Here is a 14,159-nt window from a genome sequence, read left to right on the forward strand (position 1 = left end):
TCATGTAGGTCGGAATATGGTTTTCCCTATGGTATTGACCGCCTTCTATTTGCAGACAAACCGCACTTATTCTGTCGTTGTGGACATGCCTTCACCACGTGATATTACGATCCTCCAATGAACACCCCGCCATTGACTCACTGACCGCTTTCCAATTATAGACAGACAATGCAAAGCGGGCTTATCTGATCCCTTATCGCCACATGACCTCTTTGATAAGCTCCGGCATTGTCGCCATCATCTGCTTTGATCGCTGAAGAAGTCCCCAATTTTGCTGACGGTTCTTCAGCTCAGACCCATCATAGCTGCCTCGTCTCTTAAAAAATCTTTTAAAATCCTGAGGCTATTCGTTAGCCACCAATTCCAAATCGTCTCACGTCCTCCCCCACACGGCAACGCAGAGCCGCAGACGACTTTCTCCTCCAATTCCAGACAATTTTCTCGTTTCAACCCCGGCGCATCCCTCTTAGAAAGAGTCATATTCCCCAGTCTGTCACAATGAGCAGAAACCGAGCTGATGTTGTCGACCTGACAACCAGATCATCGCGGCAAAATCCTATCGCTTTATCCTCCTCCCCGCCTACCGCCTCAAACCACGCATCCTCATCCCGCCATGGACAATTGCCTACTGCGCGCGGTGTCAAGCGCCGTCGTCATTGGAGCGATGAACACGGTGATTCCGTCGCACACTCCTCTTCGATTCTCTCCGAAGGCGAGCCAATCGAAACGATCGATATGACCGACGACACAGGCGCGGCCGCACTCGCTCGAACAGTGGCCAAGCAGAGGGAGGATGCCATTAAAGCGCAGCCGTCGGCAGAGAGTAATTCAAAACTCTCCGCTATACTCGCTTACAAATGTCCCATTTGCATGGAGACGCCCGTGGACGCAACAAGCACATCATGTGGTATGTTCTTGATTCTACAATACATAGGCTTTGGGTATGTTAAGGCTTTTACTGACTTCACATGTTCAGGGCATCTCTTTTGTCACAAGTGTATCATCGACTGCTTGAAGATGAGCGAACAAACACGCGGCGGTGATTCTTCGAAACAACACAAGGGTACCTGCCCGGTGTGCCGCACGCCGATCTCGCGAAAGGAGACGCCTGGGAAGGCTAAGAATCTCATTCCGCTGTTGTTTCTAACGAAAAAGCGAGGTGATCTTGCCGCATCTGGCACGTAGTGCCTTTGCATCAGTTTTTCTCTCGGCTCTTCAAAACTTTGTTTATAGCGGCATTGCGACTCGGGGCATGGTATGGGTGGTATTTTTTTTTTTGCATAAACGAGTTACGTCTGTGATTAACGACCTGGGATTGACGAATGGAGTTCCATTTTCTACTGATTTACATTATGTGTATACGTAGTTGTATCTCGATGTAGACTATAATACAATCTTTACTTCTAAAACAGATTCGCATATCCTACCGTTCCCTTCTTGCATGATCGAGTGTATTCCGTCGACCCAGCGCATTTCCCAGACCCCCTCGAACCATTGCATCCCCCTTCTTCCCCAAAACAACCTCAATAGCCTGCACCAGAGCATTAGGATCATATTGCATCCCCACAACGGTCTCCTTATCACCATCCTTCGACATAATTTTTCGTCCGTAAAGACGAAGCGTTTCAATCCCCATATGCGCGAGCCGCTCACGGTCCACATGCGGTGTCCCCGGACCATCCAGATGCAAGACATGAGTCACATAGTTGGTATAAGGAAGGGCTCTGTAATTTCGAACATTGTCTTGCCTTGAAGTGGTCGCGGGGTGCTGACTCTGACTTCGATGTTGAGCATGAACAATTGGGCCCCGTCCACGACTTTCTTCTCCAGCGCTCACAATCGCTTCCACGAAATCAGATGCGGCAAATGGTGCAGATGGAGGCCCCGTTTCTCGATCCAACGATCCGTTCAAAATGAGGATCTTGTGTCGAGCTGGACTGGAGACGATGCTTTTGCCTACGCCTCGTAGGATGATGGCAGGGATAATTGATGTGTAGAGAGATCCGATACTGTAGATAATTGCCTGGGAATCGTTTATGGCTTCCAGCACGCGTGGATTCGCGGGTGGTCGGATCTCCTGACCGTAGGGGTTGATGTACCAGATGCGAGTAATTCTGGAAGTCAAATCTTCATTCTCGGTTTTACTGAATTTGATATTCTTGTTGCGGAGAGTTGCCAGAGAGCCCGGCAGATGATCCTCTTCATATGTCGTCGGGTCCGACATTTCAGAATCGCTGTAATCAACATCGTCTCCGTCGGCAAGAAGCAGACTCGGCCTCCTAGAGCGGGAGTTGTGCTCGAGGGCCGTCGCCTCGCTTGGGTGCGAGATGCTGTTCTGACCGACAATGACAGTTCCGTCCGCAAGCGATGCAGAGATATGGTGGGAGAAATTGGAGTTGATGGCTGGGATTACGCGCACCAGATCTGACGGGACGCCGCAGATACTCCCGAGTAGATAGATGGCACTTTCGAAACTTCCACTGAACAGCCGGGCGGCAGTCAAAAAAAGATTTCCCACACTTGCGGAGGTAAATTCAAAGGTCGATAATGGCGGTCGGGCTCGTTTCAGGATTTCCAAGTTTAATACATTGAAGAAGGAGCGTATCAACTCTTTCTTTGCAGGGGGGATGGCTGTCCATAGTCCCGAAGTGCCGTCAACGATGGACTGCCATTCATTGGTTGCAGTGCCTGCTTCCGCGGGTAGCCGATGGTTAAACAATGCCTTAACTGCTGACCTCTCAGAATTTGCTGGCGAATCCGGAATCAGGCGTACCAATCGACCTGTCGGACAAGTTAGCAGGCGAGTTAGGGAAGATCCAAGGTGTTGGGCTTACTCCGAACATCACCGATCCCAGGGCCACCGAATATTCGAATTAACTCGGAAGAGGATCCTCCATTATCACTGATTGGAATGATGTAGCTAAGTGGACAATTCTTGCTTTCACGGACGGCGTTGAATACATCGACAAGATTGTTGGCCGCGCTTCCTCCTGATATGACCACAATCCCTCTATTGGTCGTCATGGCCAAATATTTGTTCTGTTATTTTCAACAGTTGACAAGCTTCTAATTTTATGTGAAGCCACTGACAAATGTCCAAGGTTGGATAGCCAAACGAAATTTAAGACATTGGGGGCACGTCTGGGCCGGAAGGCGCAACAATGACACATTTCCCTAAACGGCGACATCCCAAAACGGCCAACTCCGCCATAACTCGTCGGACTTCTACAATTAGAAATGTTTGGTATAAAATAACTGCCAGGTTCAAATAGGACTGTAATACAGAATTTCTCTACCCTTATCTTTTTATAGAGTTAGTTGCCTACATAGTTCTATATCCCCCATTGGTTCTCGGCATACTTGTAGATAGCCCTACCATAGTCTTGACAGAATGTTTTGATTTGGACTTTGCTACGACACAAACAATGTTGTGGAATGTTTGTGACATCGAACAAGATCGTATCGACAACCATTCAGTATTTTCAACCCTACCTAATCCCGAGGATGGGCCTAGTTGAACAAGATTTCTCCATGTAGACTAACACTCCCTTTGACGATATAAGACCACTGTAGATACGAGGGATGGTGGTTGAAAAAGGCATACCCCTTAACAATATCACCCTTTCACCTAACAATTATTAAAATCTTCCATTGTTGAGATGTCTATATCTGCCCAACACAGCAAATATCAGGATACCTCCAGGAGAATGATTGATCTAGACGCCGAGAAGAAGCTCGTTCGAAAGATCGATCTCTACTTGATGCCTTCAATCTTTTTTCTTTATCTTTTCTCCTACATAGTATGACACCTTAACCTAGCAATTGCCAACTATATTCCGCTGAAAGTACTATGTAGGATAGATCCAACATTGGCCTTGCAAAGATCGCCGGAATGGAAGAGGATCTCCACCTCACATCGCATCAATACTATACAGCCGTGATAGTATGGATCATTGGCTATACTATTTCTGCGGTGCCATCCAAGTAAGATGAAAGCTTCGAGTCGCACATGCAAAATGCTAAGGCTAGATCCAGCATGATTCTCTCTCGTACTCGTCCATCTGTTTTCATTCCAATAATCACATTTGCATGGGGATCTGTCGCAGCCTTGATAGGAGCTGTCCGTAACCAAAGCCAACTAATAGCCCTAAGATTCCTTCTTGGGGTCTTTGAAGCAGGATTTAGTGTGAGTGACTTGAACAATACTCCCGGAATTAACCTCTAACTATTGGTAAAGCCAGCTGTGATCTTTTTGATTTCTACATGGTATCGAAAGAACGAGCAGTATGTTTGCTTATACAATAATATAACACAGCCTTGAAAAAGATAACTTAACCTAACTCAAAGCAGGTCAAAACGGTTCCTCATCTTCCTGACCGCAGGAATACTGTCGGGAGCCTTTGGTGGTGTAATATCAGGAGCCATCACAACGACATTAGATGGCGCACACGGTATCCGCAGCTGGAGATGGCTCTTCATAGTCGAAGGAGTCGCAACTGCCGGTGTAAGCTTGGTAGTCCACTGGACACTGCTCGACTACCCGCACAACAGTCGGGGACTATCCCCCGAAGAACGAAGGCTAGCTCAACAGCGACTCCTCCAGGATAGAATCGCCGATCGCCTTGACTCCAAACCCCCAAACATCCCCATACTTATACTCTTGCTCGAAGCACTCTCAAACTGGCGAACATGGGTATTGGTCCCGGGGTCCATGACCCTTGTAGGAGCCGGGGCAATCTCATACTTCTATCCAGCTTTGGTCAAGGACATGGGATACACTTCCACTACGGCGCAGTACATGACAGCTCCACTCTATATTACCTCTCTGGCTGCCGCTATCCCGATTTGCTGGTTCGCTGATCGCAATCCCCATACTAGGGGACGGCTACTGGTGGGCAATATGATGGTCGGGATGGTGTTTTTCGCTCTTACGGCGGGTATTCGGAACTATACTGCGCGATATGTGTTTCTGTGCTTCATTAATATGACTCTCTGGACGGGGAATGCGTTGGCTCTTTCATTTGCTACTACGGCTCTGGCCTCGGTTGCTCGTGATGTTCGTGCGATCATGCTCGCGTGGATGACTAGCGTTGCTGCTTTGGCGCAGTTATATGGGACCGCCCTGTTTCCGGCGGAAGACTCGCCTGGGTACGTCGTTGGGTTTTCGGTATTTGCTGCTACTTTTGCTGTTGGGGCTGTTTGTTACGGTCTGGCGGATATTTTGTTCAAGCGTTATCCATAAGAGGGCTAAGAATGGAAATACTAGGAATGAATGTGGAGTCGATACAATATATCAATTTCATACAGCCGTTTATTATAAATCCTATCCCCAATGAAAACAGCCAGATATCGTCTATGTCCCTAACTTTACATGCATGTTCTGTCCTGTCCAGACAAGACAAGACATGGTCTTTATCAAAATTTAACATAAGCATCGGGTTTTGTTTACCCAAGCTTGGATTCGTGAAACAATAGGCCCACGCGGAATGTACCCCGCGCGTTCCAAATTTCCGTCGATTGCTTCAGTTCGCCAATGTACGCGCGTTCGTGCTTAGTGGGTCACCTGAGCAGCAGCGGGAGCGGAGCTACCGCTGTAGAGAACGAACAGAATGAGAGCGCAAGGCACACCGATGAGGATGGCCTTGGTGCGGGCAGGGTTGCTGCGGTTGTACTCACCAACCTGGAGGCGCACATCGGTAGCAAGGCTCTGGCACTTCTCAGCACCGAGCTTGTAGTACACCAGACCAGCCAGGGCAATAGAGTAACCGAAGAACTGCTGGGCAGTGACGGGGTCGCGGAAAATGAACATGGAGGCACCGACAAGGAGGATATCCTTAAGGACACCGGCCATGGTCAGGACAACAGCAGAAGTCTTGCCAATCTATTGGGGTGTTAGTAATGGACTGGTTGGTTATTATGAGATAAAAAAACACTTACCAGCAAAACAACGGAAGCGTTAAGAAGGAAAGCAACCAGTGCGTTGGCAATAAGAGTTCCGACACCGAGACCGTAGATATCACCCATGGTAAGACGGGGAGCCTCAGCGAAGAGGGTGACGACACCGTTGGTGATAGCGCAGGCCGGGGCGTAGTAGTACAGAGAGACCAAGGGATCCATCTTGAACTCGGCGGAGCTGAGCAAACGCTGCACCATGACAAGACGGAGGGCCTCGAAGACGATACCGGCAATCTGGACTGCATAGTTGTTAGGACTAGAAGGTCAAATATACCAGATTCACATATCACATACTGAGGAAGCCGAACATCTCGAACTTGATCTCGCCGAACGAGGCAATCACAACACCGACAACAATGAGAGCCACATTGCCGAGAGTCTTCAAGTTGGTAGGAGCGATTCCGAAGGCCCAGGTGGCCAAAAGGGTCGCAACAGCGTTGGTGGCCTAAAAAAAAAAAAAAAAAAAAACTTGGGATTAGCCCTGAGTCGAGCCTAGAATTTGAGAGTGGACGGAGATCGTATTAAAGCCAAACTCCCGGTTCAAACGCACCTTAAGCATCTGAATGAAGGAAACACTCAGGTAGAGGTATGCCAAGTTACCACAGATCAAACTCAAACTGAACATGACACCAATGGGCACAATGGCGCGTCTGTACACAAATCCACCGGTTAGCGATCGAGAATTCGGGTCGGATTGCAGCCATGCTAGCTATTCCATATCCCATATTGCATTATCGGGGTTGCTCACGTATAGGTGGCCGGGTTCATAGGGACCTTGTGGCGCGAGTCAAGCACGGTAGTGAACCGGGCGAGAATCTGGGTCATCGCCGTGGCGAAGACCATGTGCCAGGTGGTCAAGAAGAGCGCTGGTATCTCATGTTAGTAATTGATTTCTTGGGACGCGGTTAAATATCGATTTGGCGGAGGGACTCACGGAAGTCTAGAAACAATCAAAGTTAGCGGCGAAGTCCAAAAGCGAATAACAAGGGATTAAAGAGAAGGGATTCATACCGAACTTGGCGCTCGCGAGAACCCATTTGTTGAAGAGGATGACACTGGAACTCAGAGCAATCCACAGGCTAAAAATTCGAGGGTTAGTTTTAATTCTGGACAACGAGGTCTTCAGTTGTTACGTACGCAATGTAAAAACCGGGGTGGAGGCCATTGTCCTTAGGGGCTTCAGAGCCACCCTCGAGCTTACGCTCATCCTGTGACGAGCGACCATTTGCCATGGTGAAAAAATCAAAAAGAACAGTATAAAGGAATGACTGTGGTGAGTTTAAAAAAAAGTGGTTGAAAGAGAGATGATAAGGGGAAAGAAACGATTTATGAAGGGATCGGCAGTTTACACGCTTATGGAGACACTACGGGCACACTTTCCAATCACAAGGCCGTTTCAACGGGTGTGTCCCCCCCCAAGTGTTGAATGTACACGTAAGCCCCAGTCCCTGAGCTCAAGTTTCAGGGTACAGGAGTATTGAAGATCGAGATTGGTTTTTATTTTCTGATTTATCCTTTTATCCCTGTCGATCATAGCACAGCCCACTGTCTGGGTTTGGGATTTTTTTTTCTTTTTGCCTTTCTTTTTGCTTTTTCTTTTTCCCCCCTGTTTAGCGTATCACGTCTTTACGAGACCAAATTAGGGTCAATTTAAAGTCAATTTGCCAAGAATGCACTTGAGCCCTGAGACAAAGAAGAAAATAATTTAACCAATCACAAGAAAGTATGCATATAAGCACATTGAACCTTGGAAGAGCATGTTGTACCTTGAAGAACGTTGGACGGGGTTGCAATTATATCATCACGTGATGGAGAGATAGATATTGATTTGGTCCGCAGGTGATTATGTTGTGCAACTCATCCACCCAAACATTCCTATTCCTGCCTATTACGGATATTTCAATCATTTTGATAAACCATTCTACAGGCCAACATTATCAAAACTTCCAACATGACAGATCCAAACACTACAGCCGATTCCAAAATCAATCATGCCAAGTCCTTGGAATATTGGGACAGTGTCCCAGCCACCACGGGCAGCATGCTGGGCGATTTCCCTTCAGTGTCACGCATTGACCTAAAAGGCTCTAAAACTTTCCTAGCCAAGATCCGCCGTTTAATACCGGGTGTTCAATCCGAGGGCAACTTCCACCAAGGTGTGGACTGCGGCGCTGGAGTCGGCCGGGTGACAGAGGGCTTCCTGAGCCAGGTCTGTGACGTGGTAGATGCGGTAGAGCCAATAGCCAAGTTCACACAAGTGATGAGAGACAGCCAATTGAAACGAGACGGCATCATTGGAACCATCTACACTCGTGGCATTGAAGATTGGTCCCCGGAGAAGAAATACGATTTGATCTGGGTCCAGTGGTGTGCGGGCCATCTCACCGATTCACAGCTCATTGACTATACCGTGCGGTGTCGGAAAGCCTTGACTGAAACTGGTCTTATGGTTGTCAAGGAGAACCTGTCTACCCATGTCTCTAGACAGGATGTGTACGACAGTGAAGATAGCAGTGTCACAAGGACAGATGCGAAATTCAGACAGGTCTTCGAGGCTGCTGGCATGGAGATCGTCAAGTCCGAACGTCAGAAGGGCTTCCCGCCGTCTTTAAATCTATTGCCTGTGCAATTCTATGCTCTGCGGCCGAAGACAACCAATTAGTCCTGCCTTGTGTCTCTCTTTTGCCTGATCTTTGACGATCCAAAATGCTAGATTAGTCCACGGGGTGTCTGCGGATTTCTATTATTAATTGGGTGGGGACTTTGATGGATGCTTGCTCACTACAATGCGTTGATTCATATCTTTAATCGTCAATTCGCATGGATGCTTTTGATCCCATCCATTGACCGTGATGTACATACATAACCACTTTCTTCGATGGCCACTGTCGTCTGGAACAAAAATCAAATTTGATACGGACCATCTGATTCCACAACAAAAGGAGAAATCTTAAGTCGTCCACCAGAAACCACATCCCTATTCAATTTCCCCGGCGGAGTCCACACAACCTCTGCAACATTTGTTCGCAGCCGAGATACTCCACACCCAGTGTCATCTCTATGATGAACCACCAACAGGTCCGGTCGACACCCCTGCTTTACACATAGACCCGAATGAGATGGCGAGAGCCCAATAGCCGCCCTAGCTCGTGTCGACACACATTCATAAAGTAACTCAGCATCCGCCTGACTGCCCGCCTGGTAAATTCCCACGCCGAGACAAGCCAACGATAACGGATCTGGCAACCCCCATGGGGTAAATGAATTCCCGACATTGTTCACCCCGACCACGGCATCCAGGTTGTATTTCCGGATCATCTCTAGGACTTGTAGAGTGCCTCTCGGGCGATATTGTGATGGGTTGTAGTCCCCGCTCGTTCTGGGAGGTGATGCCATGTACATATCACTTGTTGGTAGACCTACGAAGCTGACTGGGAGTTCATTCTTGTGGATTTCAGTTGCCAGTCGGGCCCATTCGTTCTCTGTGAGCAGTGTCAGCCGTGTGCAATGACCGAGCATGACACGCTTGTCTGTTGAGTGGGTGGTCCAGCTTTGCTGTTTGAGGGTTTGTAAGACATGCCAAACTAGGGCCTCTTTGTTTGAATCGAGGTTGTAATCGAGATGGAAGTCGACGTGTTTGTTCAGCTGCAAGGCACGACCAATCGTCCATTCGATGTTTTGCTTTGCAGCGTCGGGACTGGATTCGACGTATGGTGTTGTCCCGATAACATCGATTTGTGAATATTTATGAAGAGCAGTTTCCAGAAAGGCTTTGTTTTGTTCTCCATGTTCAGTGGAGAATATAGGATCTTGCGCAAAACAGACGATTTGGATATTGCAGGAATCCTTCCATTGATTCTTCAATGCAACACCAGCTTCTAAGCAAGTAAGCTGCACTGTATGGTCCACCTCCACAAATGCCCTCATTGCAGTGACACCCGATGCAACAGACTCAGCAAGAAGCCACTCTCCTCTTCTAATGAGATCAGAATGGCTGAATTGTTGTTTAGCCTGGGTCGTGGAGGTCAAAGCCTCCTGAAAGGTGCCAGTTGTAGGTAGAAATGGGGCATATTCAGTTGCACTGTGGATAAAGGCCTTATCCAGGTGGATGTGAGGGTGTGTCAAGGCTGGTAGGGCTAGAGGAGACTCGAAATCATCCTTAGTAGAGGGTTCGTGCGGGGTCACAGAGGTGACTGTGCCTTGTGGGGAGTCTGTGGGGTATCTAATCTGGATATCCCAGGTGGACGGCTCCCCTGCGAGTCGAACACCATGGATGGAATTAATCTGGCTCGTCAGTCGTGGTGGAGACATATTCTTGAGCAAGTGAAGTATTGTTTGGGTTGAACCCTTTCCCGAAGTCCCCCGCAGCGCGTGGGGGTTTTTTACTGATAACAAACGCACCGTGGATGACCTTTAAATAACAATATATTCAGTAGGCTAAAACGAAAAATAGTAGCCTCGACGATCGCCAGCGCATTCAAATTCACAAATATACATGGAAATGCGAAGTAAAAAAAATACGTACATCTACCCAAGTATAAATCGAGAGGGCTCTCTACTAAGCTCCCCGAACTAATACTCGCACTTTCTGGCGGATTGTCTTCAACATGCTGATAACTGTATCTGCTGCTTCGCAATGTCCCGCCCAAAGCTCAATGCATTGAATTGCGTCTTTCACTAGCTCGTCGAAGTCCGGAACGAGGGCCTCTAAAGCCGGCGTGGTTTTCGCAGTCGAGAGAGTAAAAATAGCAGCCAGCATTCTAGATGTGTAAAATAAGTAAGTGAACTTCAACCTGTCAAAAGCCACCTGAAAGTAGAAAGACGATCTTACGCTTGCATTCTGTGCCAGCTTCCGTGTGTTCTCTGCCGCATAAGAATCGATGCGGCCCATATGAATTTGCGACAGCTATCGACGCACTTCTTGCAATTCGCGAAGACAAACTCTGGCAACACCGTACTGCCCTGGGTATGGGCAGCAAAAATCAGACTCGGGCGGCAGATGATGTGTTTTGTGACATAGTATCGGGAGAGAATGTAAGTGTCGTAAGGGTGATTTGCAGAGATTGTATTGCCGAGGGTTGGCCGGATGGGATTTGGGAGAGAGCCGAACCAGTCCTCCAATTGACGATCGAGCTCCTCGCTAATTGTCTTAAGAGATGTAATCGAATGCTTTTGTGGAGTTGCACTGGGGGTAGTATCACTTGTGTGTTGAGGCGGAGGGCTGGCATGGAAATTCTCCTGGTCAGATTTTACATAGAGAGCACTGTGCACACGGTTGAGAAGCTTTCGGATGGAGCACATTGCGAGGAAAACAAGGTGGCCATTTCGGCTATCTTCCGAAATTCGAGGAAAGGGCAATCTCTCGACGAGGAGTTCAATGCCACTGGGAGGGAAATGAAACTCTGCGAGATCGTCACTGGGTCGAGGTGGTTAGTTGAATGCAGGATAATCCCAGGGGGTATACCAACCATTCGAGAATGAAGCAACCCCATGCAATTCGATAGAGACTAGCGCGCTCTTCGTGCGTGTTCATGTCATGTAGTCTGTATCCAATTAATATCAATATCACAGAGACATGTATCAGAGAAGACACTCACTCGGAAATCATGATCTGAACACTACCAGACGCCTCACGAATCATTTGCCATGCTTGGATTGGGCGTCCTATGTGACGCAGATACATCGAGCCGTAGAATAAAGCCAAAGGCAACAAGTGGTCCGCTGTGAAGGACGTTATCAACGGGTTGTTCAAGTAGTGATATGCGGAAGCGAAATATTCCATTCCACTCAGATCTTGGTCGGCCTCGATATCAAAAATTCGTTGAGGATTCGAGGAGACCTTTCCTAAAGCCAGAATGATAAGATACAGTGAAGTCTGGATGCTGTTGACCTTGGTGTATGTAGAGAAAGTGTCAAAGAGCATATGTAACAACTGCGGCTCGACAATTGGGAAGAATGGATGAACATGGCGGAGGAACTCAGTGATCAGAGGTTTGGTGACCTGGGGATGCAGTCGGGATCTGTCGATTTGTTCAAATGCCTGAGGTATGCCTGCGACCTGGGTGCTGTTGAATGGTCTCTTTTTCTCTATCTGCTTGAAAAAGTCTTGAGGGTAATCGCCAACCAAATTTTTGACTCGATCTAACGCAAATAGACTTCCTGTTGGCGTATAATACCCAAAAGGAATAGTAAATGCATATTCATTGCCGTATGTGTTGTTCTCCGGTGAAAAGAGGCCGAAGGAGGATTTATCGTAGACATGTTCGGATGATGGATCCCAGTCGTATTTTGGCTGTGACGAATAGATAGAGGGAGCCGATCGAGCCGGATGTTCCGATGAAGAGGCTACTCGTGCTGAGAGCTCGGTGATGGCGTCCTTTTGTTGCTCGATCAGGGTTTCCAGATGGGTCAAGCGAAGCAGGATTTCAGCTGGGATATCCTGCACCCTATGGATCGTCACTATCTAGGAACCCTTTTTACACGAGTTTGACGTTTTCTACCTGTCGCTTTCTTGATAGACACACTGAGCCCCCGCGTCGGTGCAGAGGCCACATGTTGGCTTTTGACCATCGCACTTTCGTTTCCTGTCTACTTTTAGTGACCTGATTCAAAAATAGGAATTGAAAGCGCACCGATGTCGACAGAAATTACATGCGATTGATGCACGCTTCCGTGGATAATCAACGGGAGGGCGAGATTCAAATGATTTCATATTTGCTTTGTGAGCAATAACGGAAGATCGACGTCGAAGACTCTCTCACTGCGGGGTCGTCAGTGAAAAACGCCAAAGGAAAAAAAAAAAAAAAACCAGCTTAGCCTTAATAATCAAGAATCAAGTGGTGCTTTTAGTTTCATGTGGACAACTCCAAAAAACAGAGAAAACAGAAAGGGGGAAAACAAAAAAAGAAAAAGAAAACCAAAGAAATTCTATTAATTTACCGATATGACTTTACTCCTGCTAGTTGAAGTAACCGATCTGTATGTTCTGGTACTTCCAACGGCATAGATCGATTGCGGGGGTCAACACTCCCATCCGGGAGATGTACCACTCCATCGCGTATAACTATATTCTCGTGTGGCCAATGAGTCGTGGCTCGATAAGTTTCAAAAGCTTCTTTCTTCCGCCTCAAACTCTCTTCCGTGGCTAACGCAAAAGGGGCATATGATGCATAAATCACCGTTCGGATCGTGTTGCTGTTGACTGTTGGTTCCCCACCCCAATGTACAGTTCGTGAATCCCATAAGATTAAATCCCCGGGCTCGGCAAGTACCTTGGATGGTTTCATACCATGATCTTCAAACCACTTGATTTCTTCCACGCTGAATAGGCGTATGTCCTTTTGCTCCCAGGTGGATGGATCGGTCTCGGTGTCGAAGAACCCCTCGGTTACGGTATTCGATCTCGGGAACACCATCAGGGATCCATCTTCGGGACCCGCATGGCTTAGGTTGATGATGCCCTGAATACAGTGGAGCCCGCGACGGAACGGCGACTGGTCCACGTGGGGCCATGGCTTTTGAGCAGGCTTATCTTTTTGGTTCGGCAGAGTGATATTCAATGCGTCAAACGAGACGAGTAGCTCATCGGTACCCCAGAGCTTGGCAAATGCCTCCAATACCTTTGGTTCCATGCGAGCATCCCACATGAATTTCTCATGGGTGACGGAATACCCATTAAATGTATTCACCTTGCTTTGGACAGGCAAGTTGTCTTTGATCCACGTGGAAGGATCATCAAGATCGAGGGCTGGGCTGAAAGACTTGAGCCAATCCAGGGCTTTGCGCTGGTAGACTTGGGCCCTTTCTGGGTCGATGGCATTCTTGATCACGGCATAGCCCTGATTATGAAGGTCGTCTCTCCAATCCCCATATGGACCACTTAGGCTAGCGTTCTCAATTAGTAATTGTTGTCTAATAACTATACAGGGTAACGTAGGTAGCTCACTCAAAAGAAGATTGATTGAGAGGCGGAGTAGTGGTTGTGACTGTAGTCATAGTAGCAGTTTCTCTCCAAATAGAACCGTAAAGCTTGAGACTGAACTCGAATAAACGAGAAATAATGGGACACTTACTGCCTTTAAGTATGCGAGATGTATCCCAATATGAACCATCGTCCATTTAGGTCATAGGCCATAAGATCTAGGAATTCGCAATATCTCAAGTCCAATCTGATGGTCTCCTTTGGCGGCTAAGTGGGGGGGCCC

At 47.8% G+C, this 14,159-nt stretch overlaps 6 protein-coding genes across 6 annotated transcripts; 3 read left to right on the forward strand and 3 right to left on the reverse strand.

The window, feature by feature from the left end:
• Positions 1-498: 498 nt before the first annotated feature.
• N7516_003389 (uncharacterized protein) lies at positions 499-1,185 on the forward strand (the record flags this gene model as incomplete). The annotated part of the gene is made up of 2 exons (XM_057216109.1): positions 499-907; positions 977-1,185. 2 exons carry the CDS (start codon positions 499-501, stop codon positions 1,183-1,185), a joined length of 618 nt encoding a protein of 205 aa, XP_057077992.1.
• Positions 1,186-1,423: 238 nt separating this feature from the next.
• N7516_003390 (uncharacterized protein) lies at positions 1,424-3,024 on the reverse strand (the record flags this gene model as incomplete). Its single annotated transcript, XM_057216110.1, has 2 exons — positions 1,424-2,781; positions 2,835-3,024. 2 exons carry the CDS (start codon positions 3,022-3,024, stop codon positions 1,424-1,426), a joined length of 1,548 nt encoding a protein of 515 aa, XP_057077993.1.
• A 1,012-nt stretch (positions 3,025-4,036) lies between these two features.
• N7516_003391 (MFS transporter) lies at positions 4,037-5,242 on the forward strand (the record flags this gene model as incomplete). Its single annotated transcript, XM_057216111.1, has 3 exons — positions 4,037-4,186; positions 4,238-4,284; positions 4,351-5,242. The coding sequence occupies 3 exons, from the start codon at positions 4,037-4,039 to the stop codon at positions 5,240-5,242; spliced, it is 1,089 nt and encodes a 362-aa protein (XP_057077994.1).
• A 309-nt stretch (positions 5,243-5,551) lies between these two features.
• N7516_003392 (uncharacterized protein) lies at positions 5,552-7,187 on the reverse strand (the record flags this gene model as incomplete). The annotated part of the gene is made up of 8 exons (XM_057216112.1): positions 5,552-5,881; positions 5,938-6,194; positions 6,250-6,400; positions 6,506-6,605; positions 6,704-6,821; positions 6,890-6,895; positions 6,967-7,034; positions 7,093-7,187. The coding sequence occupies 8 exons, from the start codon at positions 7,185-7,187 to the stop codon at positions 5,552-5,554; spliced, it is 1,125 nt and encodes a 374-aa protein (XP_057077995.1).
• A 719-nt stretch (positions 7,188-7,906) lies between these two features.
• On the forward strand, positions 7,907-8,617 carry N7516_003393 (N-terminal protein methyltransferase; the record flags this gene model as incomplete). Its single annotated transcript, XM_057216113.1, has 1 exon — positions 7,907-8,617. The coding sequence occupies one exon, from the start codon at positions 7,907-7,909 to the stop codon at positions 8,615-8,617; it is 711 nt and encodes a 236-aa protein (XP_057077996.1).
• A 242-nt stretch (positions 8,618-8,859) lies between these two features.
• N7516_003394 (putative zinc metallopeptidase) lies at positions 8,860-13,950 on the reverse strand (the record flags this gene model as incomplete). Its single annotated transcript, XM_057216114.1, is given in 9 exon segments — positions 8,860-10,239; positions 10,541-10,715; positions 10,787-11,371; positions 11,424-11,498; positions 11,553-12,418; positions 12,438-12,543; positions 12,588-12,707; positions 12,895-13,839; positions 13,901-13,950. The coding sequence occupies 9 exon segments, from the start codon at positions 13,948-13,950 to the stop codon at positions 8,860-8,862; spliced, it is 4,302 nt and encodes a 1,433-aa protein (XP_057077997.1).
• Between the last annotated feature and the right edge of the window lie 209 nt (positions 13,951-14,159).

This window comes from Penicillium verrucosum (genome assembly GCF_028828655.1).
Source record: "Penicillium verrucosum strain IBT 35672 chromosome Unknown utg000001l_segment0_segment0, whole genome shotgun sequence".
Classification (NCBI taxonomy): Eukaryota; Fungi; Ascomycota; class Eurotiomycetes; order Eurotiales; family Aspergillaceae; genus Penicillium; species Penicillium verrucosum.